The following is a 23,447-nucleotide window of genomic DNA, read 5'->3' as shown; positions in this document are numbered from 1 at the left end:
CTGTAATAATCCAGTTAACAACTCAGGCTAATATTTTACTACTCAATGCTGCTAAAGGGTCAATAAATTATCATTTTATAATGATTTGAAAGTTTATTTTTATTCTTACCATTATGTATACATATATGTGTTTATGTTCGTGTGTGTGTGTGTGTGTGTGTGTGTATGTGTTAGTGTTTGTTTGAGAAAGAGAGAGAGAGAGAGAGAGAAAGAGAGAGAGAGAGAGCACTGGAGAGCACATGACCTACACTGTAAAAAAAATAAACAGAAAACACTTGTAAATTACAATATACAGAAACTGTTAATTAACAATTTTTATTGCAGTGTATTGCAGCAGTGTACAACATTGAGGTTATTTATGAGGACATGCATTATGTCCTTGTAATCCAAAATGCTTAAAAAAACATACTTAACCCTTTAACTGCCCCACCAAGAAAAACATTTTTGGATTGTAATTCTTAACTCCTAATGTAACTAATTAGCTTGCTCGATGCATTTTATAACATATCCCATAGTTTCTAAAATATTATTCATTCATTCATTTTCTTTTCGGCTTAGTCCCTTTATTATAGTCTGGGGTCGCCACAGCGGAAAGAATCGCCAACTTATCCATCACATGTTCTACGCAACGGATGCCCTTCCAGCTACAACCAATCTCTGGGAAACATCCATACACACTCATTCACACTCACACACTACGGAAAATTTAGCTTACCCAATTCACCTGTACTGCATGTCTTTGGACTGTGGGGGAGACCGGAGCACCCGGAGGAAACCCACAGGAACGTGGGGAGAACAAGCTAACTCCACACAGAAACGCCAACTAACCCAACCGAGGCTTGAACCAGCGACCTTCTTGCTGTGAGGCAACAGCACTATCTACTGCACCACCGCGTCGCCCTCTAAAATATCAACCTCTACCAAAAGGTTATGTCAGTTTATGATAAAAGTACCGGAATTATTACAAATAAATGAACAATCTGAAAATATGAAGTTTAAGATCTATTTATTCTGAATAATAAATCTTTATCTTTTTTTTTACAATAAAACCAAAATCAAGTGTAGTAGTGCAACAGTTTGTTTGATTTTTTCTTGTAAAATGTCATGTAGTAAACCATTAATAAAAAACAGTCATTCTTTACATGATATACCAGTCGTTATTTAAAACAGTCAAAATATGGTCAATCATTTGGTAGAGCAGCAGTTATGGCATCTTACTGACATTCACAACTTGCCACAGTTTTACTGTGAGGGTTATGTTCAGGGGCAGGGTAAAGCCATATGTTTCAAACGACTATAAACCTAAGTGATTTTCAACATCAAAAGTTGTTGCAGTAAAGATCAAGCTTCTACAATGCTATATTAATAATTTAAATCAACACCCGTGCAACACAGAAGACTGTAAATAAACTAATAATTTATTTAACATCATCATTCAACCATTAAACTGTCGTCTCCTCCTGTGTGGGTTTTGTTGAACTAATCGTCGTTGGCTAAAACACATGCACAGGTTACTTCTTGAACAAGTGCGCACTTAAGTCTATATGCTGCTTTTATAAATCGCACGAAACAAGCCAAACTTCCAGTGTAACCAAACACAAACCACCTACTAAATGGTTCTTGCTGGATCAGGTATGGATGCAGCCGAAGAATGATTTATATTATTTACTAAAATTCACATTATTTGTATTTTATTAATGACTACCCCATTTCAACCCTAAACCCAACCATATCAGTAATGTAAAACCGTAAAAGTACCATGTATTATTTATGTTATTTATTAAATTACCCATTAAATTTTATAAACCCAACTACAGTACTGTAAAAATATACATTTTTGTTATACAGTGTCATAAAATGATGCTATATTGATGTGCGTGGCCGCAGCTGTATCCTTTAACCTCCTAAATGTAGTTTCAGGTTCTAATTCGATGCCCGATCCGTTCCCACATATAAATTATCATGTGAGCCTTACCCTCTATTAGACTTAAATGTGTAAACAGTGCAAAAGCACCTCGAGAAATGCAGTTCCACAAACCTGCCGTGATTGGCCCGTATAAACGCATTGAGTTATGTGTGGCTTTTGACTTGAAACCATACAGTACACTCATAAATTGAGCGCCATTAAGCTGTCATATTCATGCAAGGTGGCTGACGTAAAGCTGAATGTTTGTGTGAGATCTATGCATGAATCACTTTCTGTCTTCTCCGGCAACAGCCGGGCTCTGTTTTCCCTGAAAGGCTCCATTGGCAGGCCTGAAGCCAGAGTGGTTCCTGTTGCTCTCCGCAGACTGCATGACGACTCTCTAGGGAACATGCTGTCATCAGTACACATGCGACACATACTGTACATGGCCAGCAACAGTACACGACAGAATAAGGGAGTGCATGTGCAGGATGAGAGGATGTGTTGAAAAATGTGTTAAATGTTTATTTAGAAGTTTAAACAATTACTGATATCTTTGGTGATCATGTGTGTGGTACAGGACTGATCAGTGATTAAAAATGGCAATTGTATTGTGTTCCAAAACACTTAGTGATTGACAGAAACATGTAAAAGTAAATAATATTTTCGTTTATATCCTGTAGGCCCATAAGTGCTTCATCCCAAAGGTTGCAGCACTACAGCTTTATCTGAATTGCTGATTTTGAACAACTTACATAAAACACTGAACACATGCAACACAGTTTAAGGCACCAGTATAACTTTCAGTTGATTTTAGTGGAGTTTTGTATTTTCATGTTGCAGTGCTGATAGCATAATCATTATAAGCAATATTAACATGCAGTCATGTGAAAAAATAAGGACACCCTATAAAAGCCTGAGTGTGCGGGTGTCCTAACCTTTTCCTTAGATCTTGAAAAGTCTTTTTTTCAGTTTTCAACTGTTTTGTTATATTACTTTAACCTTTCTTTAAAGATAAAATTTAAATTAAATAAATGAAAAAATCTATAAAATTTCATCTTGGAATTATAGGGTCGTATCTGAGTTCTAAATGATTTTGAGATATTGAGCTTCAAAGTTTTTTTATATAGCAAACAATATGTGTAACAGTTCTCTTTCATTGATTAACACGACAGAGACTCTAAATGTATGTACTCTATATGTAAATCAAAATTATTTTCAGTTTACTAGATGGGGTAAAAAAAAAAGGCAAATGCAGATAGAACCTACTAATCCTAAAAAGTTAGAATTGTCAGGTTTTATCATTCATTGAAGCATTACTTTTCAAGAAATACAATCTGTCTTATTCATTTAATAATAAACAAAATGGTGTTGTAACAATATGCTGATGTTTAAGTAACATTTTTGCTTTCTATAACATTTAATTAATGTTTTAGTGATTAACAGTTTTATTGATTCTCAGGCAGGTTTCAGCATGGAATACACAATAAAACTCTGAAAAGAATCAACATTTTGTTTTTTTTGTTTTTGCCCTATTATAGACCCACCCCAAACTAATCCCCAACTACTACTTTAAGGTTCTGGCTTGGCTATCAGTAAATATAATTAAGGCCTCTATCTTATATAATGAAGAAAAAATTAAAATAAAATACAATAAAAATTAAATGAAACAAATAAATGGGTAAGTTTAGTCAGTAACATATCAAATTTACACTGTTGACATCAGTATATTTCTCATACATTTATTACTGTTCCATTTCCAAACAGTTTAAGTACTTGGACCATTTTTTAAAGTATAGGTTTAGCTTATCCATTTGCTTATAAGACATTTTTTCAAATGCGGCCACTCTAGCAAGTTCTACTGCCCAATCTTGGAAGGAAGGGGCCTCCTCTGATTTCCAGCTCCTAAGAATTATTTGTCTGCCAATTAGTAATTAATGTTTTGGGATAGATTTTTTTTCTTGTTCAAATTAAGCATTCAAGGCTGTGCTAAAAATTTGGTCCAGTGCAAATGTTAATTTTATGTAATTAATATGGTAATATTTATTGAATGCTGTATGAATTATTGAGTTATATTTATTGAATTATATGCACCATTAATTAAATTAAGTGTTTCCCCTTCAAGGCTCCACATAAATTTAGAAAACTTTAAAAAATAGACAATGAGTTGTTTAACAAGTATTGAACTTTTTTTCACTGACTATACACACACACACACACACATATGAGGCGCCGTGTAGGATTTAAATCAAACTTTGCTTATCAACACACACATAAACACGTGCATATACACCTATAAATTACTCACATATACACCTATACTATTGGATGTTCAAAGCAACATATATGAAACTTGTGTATATACATATAAACTTGACGCACGCATACACCCACTCACACACGCGCATACATATAAACTCCATCTATGCATACACACCCACATTAACACACGCGCATACATATAAACTCCATCCACGCATACACACCCACATTAACACACGCGCATACATATAAACTCCATCCACGCATACACACCCACATTAACACACGCGCATACATATAAACTCCATCTATGCATACACACCCACATTAACACACGCGCATACATATAAACTCCATCTATGCATACACACCCACATTAACACACGCGCATACATATAAACTCCATCCACGCATACACACCCACATTAACACACGCGCATACATATAAACTCCATCCACGCATACACACCCACATTAACACACGCGCATACATATAAACTCCATCTATGCATACACACCCACATTAACACACGCGCATACATATAAACTCCATCTATGCATACACACCCACATTAACACACGCGCATACATATAAACTCCATCTACGCATACACACCCACATTAACACACGCGCATACATATAAACTCCATCCACGCATACACACCCACATTAACACACGCGCATACATATAAACTCCATCTATGCATACACACCCACATTAACACACGCGCATACATATAAACTCCATCTATGCATACACACCCACATTAACACACGCGCATACAACTCCCAACATGCATGAACACCAATTAAACAGTAGAGCAAACATCTAAAACAAGATATACAAAGTTGTGTATATGCATATAAATCACCTGCATATATGTGGATGTGCGTAACTTTTCAGTGTGAACGGAAGGCATGTCAGTTCAAACGGAAGGCATTAAGTGATCTTTTTCTCGAGCAAATCAACATGAATTTCAGAGTGATCTTGTTAACCGTGGCGTTTGTCGGTGCTTTATTTACTTGTGCCAATTGCAATGAAGATGATATAGTCGATTTCTTTAATATTGTATTACATTGCTTAACGCGTATACAGCAAGAGCCGAGAGAGTCGCTTTGTCGCGACTTGGATAATCATGCCAATACAATTTACAGCCTTTTGTCCGTAGTTCGTAACGGAAATCCCCAATCTAGAGAATGCATCTTAATTCTCGAGACGCTGTACCGCACACTGCGCCAAATAACATCGCTTGAAATTGGAAGAGGTGCCTCAGCAGGAGCAGTCCCACCACCGACATCTAGGACAGGCCACAGAGGTCGTCCCCGCTATGACATTTCACATGAGCAGCTTTGCCATTGTCTGCGACTTGGGTTTAACTGGCAGGGAATTGCTTCCTTATTAGCAATAGACCGCCGCACTTTGTTTCAACACAGGCAGCGTCTTGGAATCAGACCGTTGGAATTTGCAGAGCTGTCTAACAATGAATTAAACACTCTTGTCAGAGAGATTTTACAAAGAACCCCAAATGCAGGCGAGACCTACATTCTGGGCAGTCTCCGGTCTCGCTCCATCCACATCCAACGTCGGAGGGTCCGACAAAGTTTACATGAGATAGATCCTATTGGAAGGTCTCTAAGGCGCCGACGTGCTGTCAGAAGAAGAATTTATTCTGTGCAAACACCTAACCAATTGTGGTATGTCCAGCAGTTTGACAACTTAATTGAAATGTACATTAGTAAATTAAGGGTTAACACTTTATAATATCTACACACTATGAATCATTTAGACTACTACGCATATCATAGTGAATTAATTATCTGTTAAGCATTAACTCTACATTTATAAACGTTAGTAAGCAGTTTATAACTGCAGCTACAAATACTGTATTGGGTTATAACCACATCTATAATGTGCTTACTAATTGTATTTTCATACTTTGTTAATGATTTATTTTTCATTACTTAATGAAGTATTGCATTATTTACAAACAATTTGTTTTCAATAGTAGCCTATGTGGTTAAGATTTTTCAGAATGAGTTAGTAAATGATTAATAAACTATTGAAATCAACGCTTATATATTCATATTATTCAGGCAGATATTAATGCTTATATATGTTAATAATGCTTTATTAACTAAACTTCATGCAGTTTTCTGACTTATAGTGATGACTATTCATGCTTTATAAATCCCTTATAATGACAATTATAGGCTCAGTATCAAAAGAAAAATAATATTTGCAATAAAATAAAATTACTGTAAAGTTCAAATATTGCCAAATAACAGGAGTGTCAAAATACAACATATTTGGATAAAACAACATCAATATAATAATTTAACATAATTTAACAATATAATAGGATGCAAAGTTTAAACTTTACATTATTTTTATTTTAGATAAGGTTGCAAAGAATTTTTTCACATGTGTATCTTCAAACGGTCCGTGTATCATCCGTTCATTTGATTATTCCTTTTATTACGGAAAACGAAACATCAGAAAAACGATGAATATTTCGTTTTTCTGTTTATTCTGTAGGCAGAAAAAACGGAAACTCATCTGTTATTCTGCTTATTAACTTAAAACGAAATATTAAAACAAACACAAAACCAAAACGAAATAATGAGTCAAAAAATGGTCCGTGTACGGTCCGTGTACGTTTTGTTCATTTGTTTTCCATTTTCAAACGGAATAAAGGAAATGGAGAAAACGGCCGTTTTTCCGTTTTTCTTTTGCTCACGAGAAAACGAAAAAACGAGATTTTGGCTGGATTTTCGTTTTTTGGTTTAGGGTAGGAAAACGGATAAACGACTTTAAAATTCATTTTACACATGTAGGCGGTGCTGAAACGCCCACTTTCCTCTAATTGGTCAACCAAATCTGCGCTCGTGACGTCACCCTCAAAATAAAAGCCTTACACGAAGGCTTTTAATTATTATTATTTAATTATATATATAAACAAAGTTTACATATTCTATCATTTGAACCCTACACAGTTAGCAGGCTTACATTCATTGGGTATGTATAAATTAAATAAAAACGTAAATCAGCAGTATTCTTAGACATTTTTCATTAAAATAAGGTCATAGTTCACTGCCAAGCTTCTTGCTGCTGTGCACCTGATGCTGAGCAAAGAAAGCCATTTCCGAGCCGCACCTGGTTTACATGATTGTTTCAGAGCTATTGTAGGCCTAAATAATAGCCTATTCTGTATAAAATAATAATTTATTATTATTATTATTATTATTAATATTATTATAATTATTATTATTATTAGGCCTATTATTATTAGTATTGTTATTATTATTATTTACTTAGTTATTCAATGGTTGTAAGAACACATTGGACCCTGCATGGGGCTATAATAAATGGTACCATTTGTTTCTATTGGATTTTCTCCTATTTTAATTTAATACATGCCTTTAGCCTATTGTAAATATTTATTTCATAATTAATACTTTTTTATTGTAACGTCAAAGTAGGCCTGTCTTATTATTATTATTTTTTGTTATTATTTTGTCGTTGTTGTTGTTATTATTATTGTAGCAGGGACATAGCCACAGGTGTGGCAGAGTGTGCTGGTGCCACCCAAAGTGGCATCTTGCACCTGAAAATAGATGCCTTCGCGCTCAAGCACGTGCAAAAAAACTTGCACAGGCAAAAGTAATGATGAATGTGTTGAAGGAAAAAAAAAAACATTCTAATTATTTGTTAATAAAATAGTGCAACATTATTCTCAGTCAGTGTAGGTTGAAAAAATTAAGATCGCCAGCATTTCAAGGGTGGTTTTATTTTTAGTTCATTGCTGTGACGCGCTATATTTCACTAAGGCTGCATGAGACTGCGCATCTTGCTTATTTTCTCTATTTTACATACAGAACATATCATACAGTCCAGGTTCTACCGTTCTAGTGAGTGTGGGGCATTGCTTTACAGTGGTAAAGTGGATTATTTCTTGGCAAATTCATAATGATTCACTTTGTTTAGTAATAAATTTCATAGTTATAAAATAACTACATTTCAAGAATATGTTAACACTTTCAACTATTTAGGATTATTTATTGCATCAAAAGTAATTTTAAAGTAACATTAAATGTACGTATAAACTGCTTAATTTGTGTGTGTAAACACCTAAGATGCAAAAAGCTTATTTAGACCAGAATAGGCCTATACTAAATGCAACGGTCAATGTATGTAAACTTATGACCTAAAATGTCTTAAATGACTAAATTTAAGTCTTTTTAAGTTTTTAAATAATTTAAGTTTAACATAAATGATTTAAACTTTAAACTTCAAATTAACAGAGTATGGCAAATAAATTGTTTATTAAATGGAGGTCAGGTGTCTATCTTAATTATAATTATTAAATATTATGACACTATAATTCAGTGGTGTATTGGAGAGTACGCACCTTTTAATTAATTAATTTTAAATAAGTGTTTTATCCTAAATAAAATGCACTGGGATCGGTGTGCAATGAATAGTTTGAAAACCCCTGGTTCAGACTAGACGAGCTAGCTGTCTGTGCGCTGCGCTAATAACTTGGCATTTGCTCTTTTCGGTGCTGCCAGATGCATTTATAGTGCATAAAAAATAAAAAAGATAATTCGGTAAAGCGCGCGATGCGCGCAGAAATAAGCGCTCTATATGCATATGTCGAATTAAGTTCTCTTTTTCTTTAATCAAGACTTTTCCATTCGAGGAATTACAGTTATTAATAGCTTAGTCCTTATAAACGATCAGTTTATAAAATACACAATTTACGGATCAATGAAGAATAAGAAGAATATGCAACGCATTATGATCCTTGAATGATCAGAGCGCATTTATATAAACTATATATTTTATATAATCCATAAATATTAAAAAACATTATACATTTAAAGTAATGGAACATTATATGTTATAAAATCTAAACTATTATTTAGGCTACAGGCTAAATAAAGGCGCCTTTTCGGGGCTGTTCACCGCGTGCGTCAAAGAAAAGACATGACACCATCTCTATAAAAACTTGTTGTTTATTTACAATATCTAAAGGGATATAAAACATCTAACATGCATCTCCATTCTTAACGAGTTTCTGTGTTCTGCATCCTTCACAGACCGAGGTCTCATTCCGAGGTAATCTGTAAATATTCTCATTTGGGGCACATTCTTGATTAAAGGTGAAACTGACCGGCGCAACGGATGATTTGTCATCTAGGGTGACTACAGTTATAATACAGGTTATGGAACTATTTCACTTTAATTTCATATTATTATTTTATTAAACAAACAAACCAGTTTTTGTTTTGGCTCTGCATGCAGCGTATTGGATCTTTGAAGCATTGCACTTCAAATGTTATTCCTTTTTTTTTTAATTGTATTTTTAATATTTTTAATTATACAACACAAAATTGGTTCTAAACAGATACATTTTCCTATAGGCTATGATGAAGTGTATATTTTTGTTCACACAGGTCCTATACAAAACTGTGTGGATGGATGATTTGTTTCTCCGTGAAAGTCACTCATTTAATAAGCAAAACAGGCCAAATTGTTGTTTAGCTTGCGTCAAACTGGATGGACAATTTACAAACATATTGAATACAAAGGCTGGATATTTTATGCAATGAGGGACAATAGGCCTATTACAAATTAAAGAAAATTATTTGCATATTAAAACGAAAATATATATTACAACAACAGATCCTACCTTGTAAGAAATGACTTTAGATAATGTAAATAAGCATCAAGTTTTTTTTTTGAGATTGTGTGTCTAATTCAGTAGTGTGGTGCGTTCGCGTGGGTTTCCTCCGGGTGCTCCGGTTTTCCCCACAGTCCAAAGACATGCGGTACAGGTGAATTGGGTAGGCTAAATTGTCCATACTGTATAAGTGTGTGTGTATGTGTGGATGTTTCCCAGAGATGGGTTGTGGCTGGAAGGGCATCCGCTGCGTAAAAACTTGCTAAATAAGTTGGCGGTTCATTCCGCTGTGGCGACCCCAGATTAATAAAGGGACTAAGCCGACAAGAAAATGAATGAATAATGTGCAATACTAATTTAAAATACGTATCACTAACCTTATATGTGAAATAGCAGGGCCCGCTGTAGCACTTTCTCAAGAAGAGCAAATGTCAAATTATTAGCGCAACGCACATGTAGCGAGCTCATCTGTTTGTCGGAACTACTAGACACAATTATAATGTGTTTAATTAGTTAATTTGAAATTTATTTCATTATTCCAGCAATAATTGTTGAGTGAAAGAATGCGCTAGAAATATGCATTGAGGCTCCCTTTATTGTACAGGCTTATTGCACTTAAACATTTTTAGGTTCGGCTCTCGAATTAGTAAGGTTATGAGTAAATGTTATTTAAAATATTTAAAGCCTGCCATCTAGCCTACAATAAAAGCAAATTTAATAAAAAAAAATAATAAGACAGGCCTACTTTGGCGTTGCAATAAAATAGTATTAATTATCAAATACATAATTACAATATATAATTAAAATAGGAAGAAATAAATGAAAACAAATGGTACCCTTTGTTTTTATAGCGGGGCCCAAAGTGTTCTTATTCTGGTTCTGCTAACAACTATTAAAAAGAAAAAAAACACACCAAACAATAAAAACACTAGTAACTGATAATAATAATAATAATAATAATAATAATAATAATAATAATAATAATAATAATAATAATTATTATTATTATTATTATTATTATTATTATTATAAAGCCCTTGCTCTGAAACAATCATGCAAACCAGGTGCTGCTCGGAAATGGCTTTCTTTGCTCAGCATCAGGTGCACAGCAGCAAGAAGCTTGGCAGTGAACTATGACCTTATTTTAATGAAAAATGTCTAAGAATACTGCTGATTTACGTTTTTATTTAATTTATACATACCCAATGAATGTAAGCCTGCTAACTGTGTGTGGTTCAAATGATAGAATATGTAAACTTAGTTAATATATAATTAAATAATAATAATTAAAAGCCTGCGTGTAAGGCTTTTATTTTGAGGGTGACGTCACGAGCGCAGATTTGGTTGACCAATTAGAGGAAAGTGGGCGTTTCAGCACCGCCTACATGTGTAAAATGAATTTTAAAGTCGTTTATCCGTTTTCCTACCCTAAACCAAAAAACGAAAATCCAGCCAAAATCTCGTTTTTTCGTTTTCTCGTGAGCAAAAGAAAAACGGAAAAACGGCCGTTTTCTCCATTTCCTTTATTCCGTTTGAAAATGGAAAACAAATGAACAAAACGTACACGGACCGTACACGGACCATTTTTTGACTCATTATTTCGTTTTGGTTTTGTGTTTGTTTTAATATTTCGTTTTAAGTTAATAAGCAGAATAACAGATGAGTTTCCGTTTTTTCTGCCTACAGAATAAACAGAAAAACGAAATATTCATCGTTTTTCTGATGTTTCGTTTTCCGTAATAAAAGGAATAATCAAATGAACGGATGATACACGGACCTCAAACAATAGGAATGAATAATGTAATTTATGTAATTTTTCCTTTTTCGAATTTAACTGAGTCTTTAATAGTCAGTTATACGGGATTTATAGCATAAATAGTCCTCACAGATTGTCACAAAACTGGATGAAGTTGAGTTAATAAAGCATTTCTTAACACACAAATTAACTATTATATGCTGGAATAATAAGAATTATAAATGTAAATTTGAATAGTTTATAAATAATTTACTAACTCATTCTGAATCATCTTAAAAACAACCAACTATGCTTAAATAACTGGTTTGTAAATAACGCAATACTTAATTTAAAAATGAAAAATAAATCATTAACAAAGTATAAAAGTTAGTGAGCACATTATAGATGTGGTTATAAGTCAGGAATACAGCATTTGTAGGTTCAGTTATAAACTGCTTACTAACGTTTATTAATATGTAGAGTTAATGTTTAACCGATAATGAATTCACAATTTGCTAATGCTTAATAAATGGTTCATAGTGTTTAGTTATTATAAAGTGTTAATGTTAATAATGTTAATAAATTACCCTAAGAGGCTATTCTACAAGACATAAAACGGTACAATGAAACACACGCATATAAACGTGTAATGAGTGGTCTCTCTTTACAGGCATATAGACGGAAATCATAAACTGGTCAGATGGAGACTGGTTTTCCACGGGTGTGTTGACGGATATAGTCGCTGTATTGTTTATCTTGAGTGTCTGAACAACAATAGAGCATTAAGTGTTTTGTCGTTGTTCCAAGAAGGGGTTCAAAACTTTGGTTTACCATCCAGGGTTAGATGCGACCACGGCATGGAGAACACAGAGGTTGCGCGCTACATGTTAAATAGAAGAGGACTAAATAGAGGGAGTGTCATTACGGGCCGCAGTGTCCATAATCAACGAATTGAACGTTTATGGGCAGAGTTAAACAGAGTTGTTTCATATTATTATTCGGACTTGTTTACTTTCATGGAGGACCACGGTATACTGGATTCTCTGTGTGAGCTTCACGTGTTCTGTTTGCATTTTATTTACTTGCCTCGGATCCAGAGGGCAGTTCGGGAATTTAGGGAAATGTGGAATAACCATGGACTCTCAAGTGAAAGAGGACAAACCCCTCTGCAGTTATGGCACAGAGGTGTGGTTAGCCATATTGGAATTAACAACACTGCTATATCTGGTGTGTTCGAAAGTGATGATCATTGGGACGTCAACGAAAACCGACCAATTCCAGAACTGCAGAGCAGGAATAATATAGTAGTTCCTGAAAATATTTACCACCCAAATGACACTACAATGGAAAACATTCTCGAAACATTTAACCCATTGCAAGATGATGGAAATCATGGAATTGATCTGTTTTTGGCGCTTGTACAATTATTGGTAAGACAACAGGTTGAGACACAGTAACAATGTTTGTAATGCAAGTGTTTATTGCAATTTATTCCTGCAAATGCTTTATTTACTACACAGCAAATGTTATGTAATTAATCCATAAACATGCATTTACAAATGTATTACACAAATGCTTGTAAAAACATGGAAAACATCAGTTAAAAAAAGTAATGTTAGGATTGATCAAAAATGATGAAAACTTCCTAACAATGAGTTAAACAAATGCCTCAAGAACACTGGCACATTAACATGTTAGCATAAAGGTTGAAAATGTTAATTCCTAGTTAAAGGGATAGTTTATCACTTTTTACACACCCTCAATTGGCTCTATACCTTTGAGATTTTTTTTTTCTATTGAACAAAAAACATTTTGAATAAAGCTAAACCCTTTAACCAAAGAAACTCAAACGGGTTTGAAAAGTGAAGAGTAAAGAGTAAATGACAATTATTTGTATATAAACTAGCCCTTTAATGTTGAAACATGAACTGCTAAGATTAATTGTAACATTGCTGAAAATTATTAAAGGGACAGTACACTCAAAAATGAAAACTGCCATTATTTAATTATCCTTCACTTATTCAAAATGTTTACTTAATTTGTTTTGCCAAACAAAGTTATATTTTAAAAAATACTGAAAACCTGAAACCACTTAAAAACTACTTTTGAAGTTAATAGTTACAAGTCTAGTTCTTCAAATTAGTTTATTTAATGTTTAACAAAGGAAAGTAAGTCAAACACGGTTGGAACCACTTGGTGGTGAATAAATAGTGAGTAGATTTACATTTTTGGGTGAACCATCTCTTGCAATCTATTGCTTCAATAAGAACCCTGGCTTAATATTAACATCTTGGCATTTAAGTCTCTCTTACTCCTTGCCAAATCCATGTGTATTGTTGATAGCAAATTCCATGTTGCTTTTAAAAGCACCATAGGTGCTATATAAAGGCAGGCGAAGGCAGTTAATGCAAGTATTGGCTATTGGAAATCTTTGTAGAAGTTCAGAGTCATGGTGAAAGGCAATGGAAGGCTGGGGATGAAATCCAATTGGTGGGACATGATCTGATCCAGTGGTAAAGGATAAGATCGCGCCAAGCCTCTGTGCTCCTTCCTCTTGAGTAAACAAAAAAAGCAAAATATCAACAACTATACAGTATATTCAGCTAGTCAAGAAAATAACTGCAAAACTGTTGCAGTATTAAGAAAGCAATACCCTTTATGAAACCTGCAAATGTAAACATTAAAAAGGTATAATAAAAACTAATGTGTTCTGTCTTGACCATGCTACTTTACATGACATTTTCAGACAATACACAACAAAAAAGTAACTGAATTACAGAATAGCAGAAAGCTTGTTTTTTGTTTTTGATGCATGATGTTACTTGAACAATTAACACCCTTCATGTTTCTGATAGCTGTTAATGGCTATCTTTTGCTTTTGACCTGGCTCCTAATGCATCGCATTGCCTTCATTTAAATTTTTTCATCACTTCATATTTAAGGTGTATAAACCAATTACTGTCCTTGGTGTAAAAAGAAACATTTATACATCATAGATTTAGTCACTGATGAAATAAGCTAAAAAATTCTGATATTTGTAACCCCTTGAATGTCACTGTCAGCCAACGGAACACTTAAAGGTGCAATAGTAGATTAAAAAAATTCCAACTTTCGTATTACAGTATGGTTGCACGATATCAAAAACTTACTACAGGGAGTGCAGAATTATTAAGCAAATGAGTATTTTGACCACATCCTCCTTTTTATGCATGTTGTCTAACTCCAAGCTGTATAGGCTCGAAAGCCTACTACCAATTAAGAATATTAGGTGATGTGCATCTCTGTAATGAGAAGGGGTGTGGTCTAATGACATTAACACCCTATATCAGGTGTGCATAATTATTAGGCAACTTTCTTTCCTTTGGCAAAATGGGTCAAAAGAAGTACTTGACAGGCTCAGTAAAGTCAAAAATAGTGAGATATCTTGCAGAGGGATGCAGTACTCTTAAAATTGCAAAGCTTCTGAAGCATGATCATCGAACAATCAAGCGTTTCATTCAAAATAGTCAACAGGGTGCAAGAAGCGTGTGGAAAAACCAAGGTGCAAAATAACTGCCCGAACTGAGAAAAGTCAAGCGTGCAGTTGCCAAGATGCCACTTGCCACCAGTTTGGCCATATTTCAGAGCTGCAACATCACTGGAGTGCCCAAAAGCACAAGGTGTGCAATACTCAGAGACATGGCCAAGGTAAGAAAGGCTGAAAGACGACCACCACTTAACAAGAAACACAAGCTGAAACGTCACGACTGGGCTAAGAAATATCTCAAAACTGATTTATCTAAGGTTTTATGGACTGATGAAATGAGAGTGAGTCTTGATGGGCCAGATGGATGGGCCCGTGGCTGGATTGGTAAAGGGCAGAGAGCTCCAGTCCGACTCAAGACACCAGTAAGGTGGAGGTGGAGTACTGGTTTGGGCTGGTATCATCAAAGATGAGCTTGTGGGGCCTTTTCGGGTTGAGGATGGAGTCAAGCTCCACTCCCAGTCCTACTGCCAGTTTCTGTAAGACACCTTCTTCAAGCAGAGGTACAGGAAGAAGTCTGCATCCTTCAAGAAAAACATGATTTTTATGCAGGACAATGCTCCATCACACACGTCCAAGTACTCCACAACATGGCTGGCGAGAAAGGGTATAAAAGAAGAAAAACTAATGACATGGCCTCCTTGTTCACCTGATCTGAACCCCATTGAGAACCTGTGGTCCGTCATCAAATGTGAGATTTACAAAGAGGGAAAACAGTACACCTCTCTGAACAGTGTCTGGGAGGCTGTGGTTGCTGCTGCACGCAATGTTGATGGTGAACAGATCAGAACACTGACAGAATCCATGGATGGCAGGCTTTTGAGTGTACTTGCAAAGAAAGGTGGCTATATTGGTCACTAATTAGTTTTTGTTTTGTTTTTGAATGGAATGTCAGAAATGTATATTTGTAAATGTGGACATGTTATATTGGTTTCACTGGTAAAAATAAATAATTGAAATGGGTATATATTTGTTTTTTGTAAAGTTGCCTAATAATTATGCACAGTAATAGTCACCTGCACACACAGATATCCCCCTAAAATAGCTAAAACTAAACTAAAAACTACTTCCAAAAATATTCAGCTTTGATATTAATGAGTTTGAGTTCATTGAGAACATGGTTGTTGTTTAATAATAAAATGATTCCTCAAAAATACAACTTGCCTAATAATTCTACACTCCCTGTATATGCAATATGCCTGTTGCAAAGCGCTGCAATAACCTGTGTTACATGTAGAGGTTGTCCATATTTGACCAATCAGATGGCAGAATGAACAGAGGCAAAATATTTGCTAGGACAAAGAAAGAATGAGCAACACAGATTGCAGCATTACTTTATTGTCTGTAACTTAATTAAATGTGTAAAGTTCTTATATATATAAAAAAAAAAGTTACCTTCTACATCCTGCAGGTAGTCCCTCCAAAAGGCAATTACCCTGTTCTCATTAGCCCGTTTGTTGCTCCCAATTTCTGACCACTGTATTTCAAACAGGTCATCCATCATGTCTGCAGTCAGCTGCTTTGGCTGGTGACAAAACAAGGACCTAAACGATTCCGGGTGTTGTTGGACTTTAGCAAGGACACCAAGTGTTTTCAGGCCATCTCTGAACCTATAATAGGGACCTATATTAGCTTGGCTTAATATAAAGCATAAAAAATAGGTGCGTTGTCACAGTCTTTACAAGAGAATTAAGTCGTTATTAAATTATTTATAACAAACCTTTCAAATGGTCCACGGACACGATTCACCACTTGAAACATAAGCAGATCTTCAACTAGCCTGTCCTTGTCATCAATGTTCTTTATAGGTCTAAGACAACCAGCATTGGCTAGGAAGTCCATGATGGGCTCAGTTGACTCTCGTAGCTCTTCCACAGTTGAGGCTTCAGAAAGCTGTATGCAAACAAATAGCACGTGCATTTCAAATTTATTTACAAGTATACCAGAGAAACTTTTCTATAAACAATATTTTAAAACTAAGCTATGTCTTTAATATAGATGGAACATACTGAAGTAAATGAGAGAATCCATGATGAACACTTTAAACAGTTGTAACCTAACCTTTTTTATTTTACTATAAATCTCAGGGTCAGCTACATCCTCCAAGCCAGGTCTGCACATGTCTGGTCCCTGAACTAAACTGTCATATAGCGTTTTTGAAAAACAACCAGGTGCAGGTCCTCCATGCACAAGACTGACTGCAACTGCTCTCCCTGCAATGAAATATCTGTCCTCCCTCATGGCTGACATAAAATTAAAGAAGAAGTGTCAATACAACAGCGTTAAAAGATTTAAAATATAAGTTATGGAACATGGAATACAACTTATTAAATCTTTACAAAAAATATAATGTATACCTTGTGAATCAAGTGCCAAGTTTATACTGCCCTCTTTTCCATCAAACATTGATGACTCCATTAGTGCCACCAGGAGGAGTCGTAGAAATTCTCGTCTAGGGCCGCCCAAGTCAACAGCCTCTTCAAACTTTCCTTTATCGTCGGAGAACCTAATGACCATTCTGTTATTTGGACTGTAGGACATTCGCGTAAATCCCCGTATAGCACCATCCAACACAGATGCACGATTAATATTAAACTTGCAGGTTTGGTTGCCATTTATTTTTGATGCAAGTTCCTCCAGTATTTCCTTTATTGGGATTTCAACTGCTGGGGGAAATCTGAAGAACATCATATATTATTTATATTTTATTATGAAATAAAAACATATCAATCCAATTCAAAATATATAAATGTATATTATCTAAAATCTATATCTAAAAGCCTGTGCTGGAGACTTACTGCTGATTACAAAATTGGCTTTAACATAACAATGGCCATTGATTTTTCTTGTCGTTTTGTTTTTGTGCTTTTAAGTGTAATACTTCAATATATTTAAAAATGACATGCTACTTGTGATTTATTTGTTAAATTAGAACAAATAATACTCACATCTGGTCCTCAATGCTGGCCATTATAGCGCAGCAAAGATCTTCATCTTCTTCCTCATCTTCAGACGTTCCCCGGAGGAGGGAAATGTAGGTATCATAATCACCATCCCAGGAAGCAGATCTAAAGGACTGGTCCGTGTTCCAGGATTGAGCTGGTGCGTTACGTCTAGTGCAAAGCTGGCCACTGGTGGAGGGTTGCGCACCGCTGGAAAGGGTGGAGGGCTGCAAACCGCGGGAATTGGTGGAGGGCGGCAAACTGCTGGAACTGGTGGAGGCCTGTGTACCACTGGAACTTGTGGAGGGCAGCACACTGCTGGAACTGGTGAAGGGTTGTACACCACTAAAACTAGTGAAAGGCTGTGTGTCGCTGGAACTTGTGGAGGGCTGTGCACTGCTGAAACTGGTGGAGAATTGAGTTCTTGTGGATGACTGAACTCTGGTGGAGGACTGAAAAGAAAGACAAGATGGAGTGTACATTAGATAAGGCTGAAAAAGGGTTGCACGATTAATCGAAAAAGATAACGATCTCGATTCGACCCTACACACAATCTTAATTCAGCTTTTCTACGATTCAGCCAATTATATTTTCAAGGTCAGGAGAGAAGCAAAAAAGCAATCGCACAAGTCTACACAGGAACATGAACATCTTCAAATGGCATTAGAAGTGTCATATACTGTATTTATAAAGGTATAATTCACCCAGCAATGTCATTTCTGTCTTCATGTAATGATGTATTCACTACCGCGCAATCACACGTGAGCTGACCGTGAGGCTGTTTGTTTACTGCCGTGAACGCGCACGCATGCAGCACGCCAATAACAGCTACTTTAGCAAACAGAACCTGCATAGGCTGTGAATAAAGTTAAAGTTAGGTAATAAAATTTGTTAATAACATTTAGTTTGTTGCACAGAGCGATGGTTTGATAGCTGCGCTTAAAGAATGATTTGCATGTGTATATGTTTTATTACAGTGACGGCAGCCATGCGCCGCGCTAGGAAGTGAAAATGAACCTGGCCGCACATAATTTAAGTAATCATAATGCATTTAACTGTTATGATTACGACAAGCATTTATGTTTTTTCTTTCATAGCTAACACAGTGTTGTGCAAGAAAATAAAGGTTTAACAGTCAGTATAACTAGTCTAGCTTATAAAATGTTGTATATAATGCAAGAAGAAATCTGATAATGACAAATTTTACCAGTGAAAACAAATGGTCTATTACTGCTGTCAATGGCAGATGGCAAGGACGTCTTCACCATAATAAATCAATTTTATAATTATGAAAAGTTGTATTCAGATGTCATTTAACTGTGAATTAACAAACAGGACATATTGAAAGTCTGTTAAAGTCTGCCATAATGACTGTACAAAGTTTTGCATTTACAGGGTTCTTGCACCATTTCAAAAGTAAAATTTCATACTTTTTAAGACGTTTTTAAGACCTCAACAAATATAATTTAAGACCCAAAAATGTTATAATTTCTTTGGAATAGGCTACTCAATTTAATGTTCTCGTTAGATTTTAATAAATTGTGCCTCATCACAGTATAGATAACCCACAGTACCTGCCTTTTGGGTGTCTGGTGGTGAAATGAAACTGTTAAAGCTGACTGTGAGGGGGCGTCTGAACTAGAGCTGTAATCAGGCTATAAAAGTTAGCCCCGACAGCCCGAACCCAACAAGTACATTTTGATTGAGTTTTTTTAAAAGCCCGTTTAAAGCCCAACATTATCCAAATGTGCACATGCACACAGCTCTTTTGTCTTTTTTCATGAATGAGTCGTTTATATGCGTTAACATTACTTATTTATAACATAGGCTATGGGCCAAGTTGGCACAAAGAAAAAAAATAATGTTTCCCAGTGATGGGTTGCGGCTGGAAGGGCATCTGCAGCGTAAAACGTGCTGGATAAGTTGGCGGTTCATTCCGCTGTGACGACCCCTGATTAATAAAGGGATTAAGCCGAAAAGAAAATGAATGAATTTAGCATTAAGCAACAGTACACCTACACATAAGCCTAATATTATAAGTGTTGTTGTTTTACCATATCATCACTTTAGAATAAGGTTCCATCTGACATTTGTCAAAATTGAGTTATTGAATGAAAACTTATTTACAACATGGGATGTTTTACATCGTTGCTTACATTAAGACTTAAAAAAAAAGCAAATGTTACACACATACTGTACTACTATATGGGTTGCAAAAACTTTGAAGCTCATTATCTCAAAATCATTCAGAACGCAGAGAAAACCTTATAATTCCAAGGTGACGATATGTTTGAGAATTAACAAGAATAATAATAGTCTACTTATACTAACCTTTATTTTACATCTAAAGAATCGTGAACTTGATTTTAAGCAACAAAAAAAAATCGTGATTCATTTTAGCCAGAATCGTGCAGCCCTAGGCTGAAGTATACAAAAAAAAAGCATCAAATCAAAACAGGCACTCACAGAGTTTTGTGTGGAAGATTGGTCATTGAAGTCAGTGTTCATATTCTCATCAGAAGCAGTTCCTGGTGATTGGTGGATACTTTCACCTGGCATGTCAACCTCAAAGCAGCTGTCATCAGAGCAGTCTGTTTCAGTCTTCAAAAATAATACAGTACAGAAAACCAAGGTTAGTTTAACAGGTATAATAAACAACGAATACATAATGTATTGCTTTATCTTATATTCATGTCCAGAGAAAACAAATATTTCTACCAAATTAAGTTGCAAATGGATTATAAAAGTAAAATATAGGTAAAACTATTTCAAAAAAGTTCTCATTAGCCATGTTTGGGTACTGCATTAAATTAACAGCAAGAAGAGAGAGAGAAAAAAAGATTTATTACTGTTATTTTAGGTTTAAATCCAACTTGTATTAGTTGTAACTTCATTTAAAATAAAAAGTTCATAAAAAGTTATTAAGATTAAGCAGCCTTTAAGCACTGTTATGAACACCACTACAAGTACAATCTGACAGGGGCGTGATGGACAATTTAAAAGTGGGGGGACAGCTGTATGAAATCCAGAAGTTTAATTCCTAAGCTCCTGTTTCTGAATTGTCTGTCTCTAAAAGTGAGGGTGACATATCCCCCCGTCCCCCCGGTTGCTACGCCCCTGCAATCTGAATATTCTTGAAAACACTTTTAAAAGTTTAAGAAGTTAATAATCCATACTACATTAAAGTACCCATGATATCCAAACTGTGCATGTTCATCATAACAATATAATGAATTATTAAATATTGGCATGTCTAGAAACAATTATGTCAAAAATAATCCTAAAAATATGTTTCATTTCAATTAAACAATTACACCTGACTTACCAAGAGTAGTGGTCTTGAGGGTCTAACATACAAGGCCTTCAACCTGAAGACCTTTAAAATAATTCGGCCATCTAGTTCTTGACCTTCAGTTAACTGTGGTTTAATCAGCTTGTTGCCACATCCCATAAGTATTTCCAAACTACACAAAATGAAAATCATTGGTATTAATGCATCATTACATAATGACTCAGTAAAACATGAATACACAGTAATACAAATACAATACTTACAACTTAAAGAAAAAGAAAAACATTTACCTTACATCGAATGGCACTTTCTCTTTGAAGCCTTCTTTAATTCTTCTTAAAACCATAGTACTGTCCCATGCTTTTTCAAATTCGAAAGCATTTAATATGTGTCCAATCTCATGCAAGCGCTGTTTTTTCCTTTGTTTAACAACATTTTTATCATTAGGGGAGGTCAACAAGATTACGTCTTTGTTGAAAGTTTGATGGTATTGTCCTCTGGGCCTGTAAAAACAAAGAGCTTAGAGCAAGCTTCAACAGCATATGTCATAAAATACTTGACATCTTTACATTTTTTTTCTACACTAGTGGGATAAAATATAAACATAATTGGTTTTTAAAGGCTATACTACGACTCCTCGCTGTTCCATTAAAGGGCCATGACACCCTTCTCTTTCAGTTAAAGTCTACTTCAGAATTTTTTCAAAAGATGCATGATTAATGGGCGTGGAGCTCCGCGAGCATCGGGCAGGAGTGGGCGTGGCCAGCAGGGGAGAAGGGGAGCGAATAACTGCTGTTGTCCGTTAGCTCACAAAATGAGATACAAAGAGGAGACGCATGAGTTTATAGTTTACAAAGTTAAAATGCAAAGAAATGAACAGTGATTTAATGCCCTGCTACATTTGTTATTCGTAATTTCATATACAGACAACCACAATTTATATCATTATAAAGATAATCGTGTTCATGTAAACACTATAAATGAGGACTTCTCCCTCAATCCCCGTATCCAGCAGACTCAGTGCAGCAGGTCTCCTGACCTGTCTATTTTAACCATTAGCCCTGCTGGTAATCTGGAGGATTTAGGGGAACACAGCAGCACGGCGATGTGTCTGAATGTGAACGAACTCCTGATAAAAGACAGCGTCCGTCATTCTCTAATTCTCGTGCTGCTCTCCCGACAAAAATGCTAGCAGCACACACACAGCTTTGCTGTATGATCGGCCCTGACAAGATCGCGGGGGAAAACATGCAACAAACCCCGTGGATCATGGAAACAAACGCATATGAGCCTTCATGAACGGCTCAATACTGTGCCGTGGTTTCCGTGTCTCTCAGCTCGGGCATGACACTGGCAGGTCTGATGAATAATTAAGCAGTAGGGTCTTCTCATAGGATAAGAAATCTCCGCTATGAATAATAATGAGAAACCGACGCATCATCATTGCACTTGCAGTTCTGCGCTATGTCGCCGATTTTGATCCCGCCCCAAAAATCATTTTAAACCCAGAAGCTGAAATTAGCTGACAAAAGCTCAAAATTATCCAGTTTTCCCCACAATTAAAGCTGACAGGTGCTAACATTGTCTTAACTAATGCTCAACACACACACATCTGTTAATATATAAAAAAAAGTTCTCCGGGGTGTCCTGAACCTTTAAGACGGCATTAAACTTGAGCGGGGCACCTTGTTGGACAATCACAGCCATATCTATTGAGCACATGAATATAAAATGTTCCATTAGAAAAACGCGCTCAATTGTTAGCGGGAAAAGAACTTAATGACATTTTTATATTTTATTTCCGCAACATTACCAATTGGCACCTTACTCGATCCTTTTAAAAACCCTATAAAATATAACAACATTACACCGCAATAACATTGTACTGTCAATTTGTTATACATTTATTCAGAACTAATTTTCATTCATTCATTTTCTTTTCAGCTTAGTCCCTTTGGGGTCGCCACAGCGGAATGAACCGCCAATCCAGCATATGTTTTACACAGCGGATGCCCTTCCAGCTGCAACACATCAAAACATCAATATACACTTATTCACACACATACACTACGGACAATTTAGCCTACCCAATTCACCTGTAG

The 23,447-nt window shown here is 35.5% G+C and overlaps 2 protein-coding genes across 3 annotated transcripts in view; one reads left to right on the top strand and one right to left on the bottom strand.

The window, feature by feature from the left end:
* The first annotated feature begins 4,610 nt into the window (after positions 1–4,610).
* On the top strand, positions 4,611–14,292 carry LOC147839154 (uncharacterized). Its single transcript, XM_087299024.1, has 2 exons — positions 4,611–5,864; positions 12,259–14,292. The coding sequence occupies exons 1-2, from the start codon at positions 5,050–5,052 to the stop codon at positions 13,043–13,045; spliced, it is 1,602 nt and encodes a 533-aa protein (XP_087155150.1). The 5' UTR covers positions 4,611–5,049; the 3' UTR covers positions 13,046–14,292.
* The window catches only part of LOC147839153 (uncharacterized), an 11,303-nt gene continuing 898 nt past the window's right edge, over positions 13,043–23,447 (bottom strand). Inside the window, exons 2-10 of one of the 2 annotated variants that reach the window (XM_087299023.1) lie at positions 21,636–21,848; positions 21,379–21,517; positions 20,520–20,654; positions 18,060–18,505; positions 17,469–17,788; positions 17,173–17,354; positions 16,832–17,004; positions 16,507–16,721; positions 13,043–14,141 (exon numbers count right to left, since the gene is read on the bottom strand). In XM_087299023.1, the coding sequence (XP_087155149.1) occupies positions 13,897–14,141; positions 16,507–16,721; positions 16,832–17,004; positions 17,173–17,354; positions 17,469–17,788; positions 18,060–18,505; positions 20,520–20,654; positions 21,379–21,517; positions 21,636–21,848 (2,068 nt within the window). In that variant the 3' untranslated portion in view covers positions 13,043–13,896. The remainder of the gene's footprint in view (positions 14,142–16,506; positions 16,722–16,831; positions 17,005–17,172; positions 17,355–17,468; positions 17,789–18,059; positions 18,506–20,519; positions 20,655–21,378; positions 21,518–21,635; positions 21,849–23,447) is intronic. The other variant, XR_015519258.1, reaches the window with a different exon arrangement.

Source organism: Danio rerio, chromosome 20, assembly GCF_052040795.2.
Source record: "Danio rerio strain M-AB ecotype USA chromosome 20, GRCz13ab, whole genome shotgun sequence".
Lineage (NCBI taxonomy): Eukaryota > Metazoa > Chordata > Actinopteri > Cypriniformes > Danionidae > Danio > Danio rerio.
This window is presented reverse-complemented; position numbering and strand designations above follow the sequence as displayed.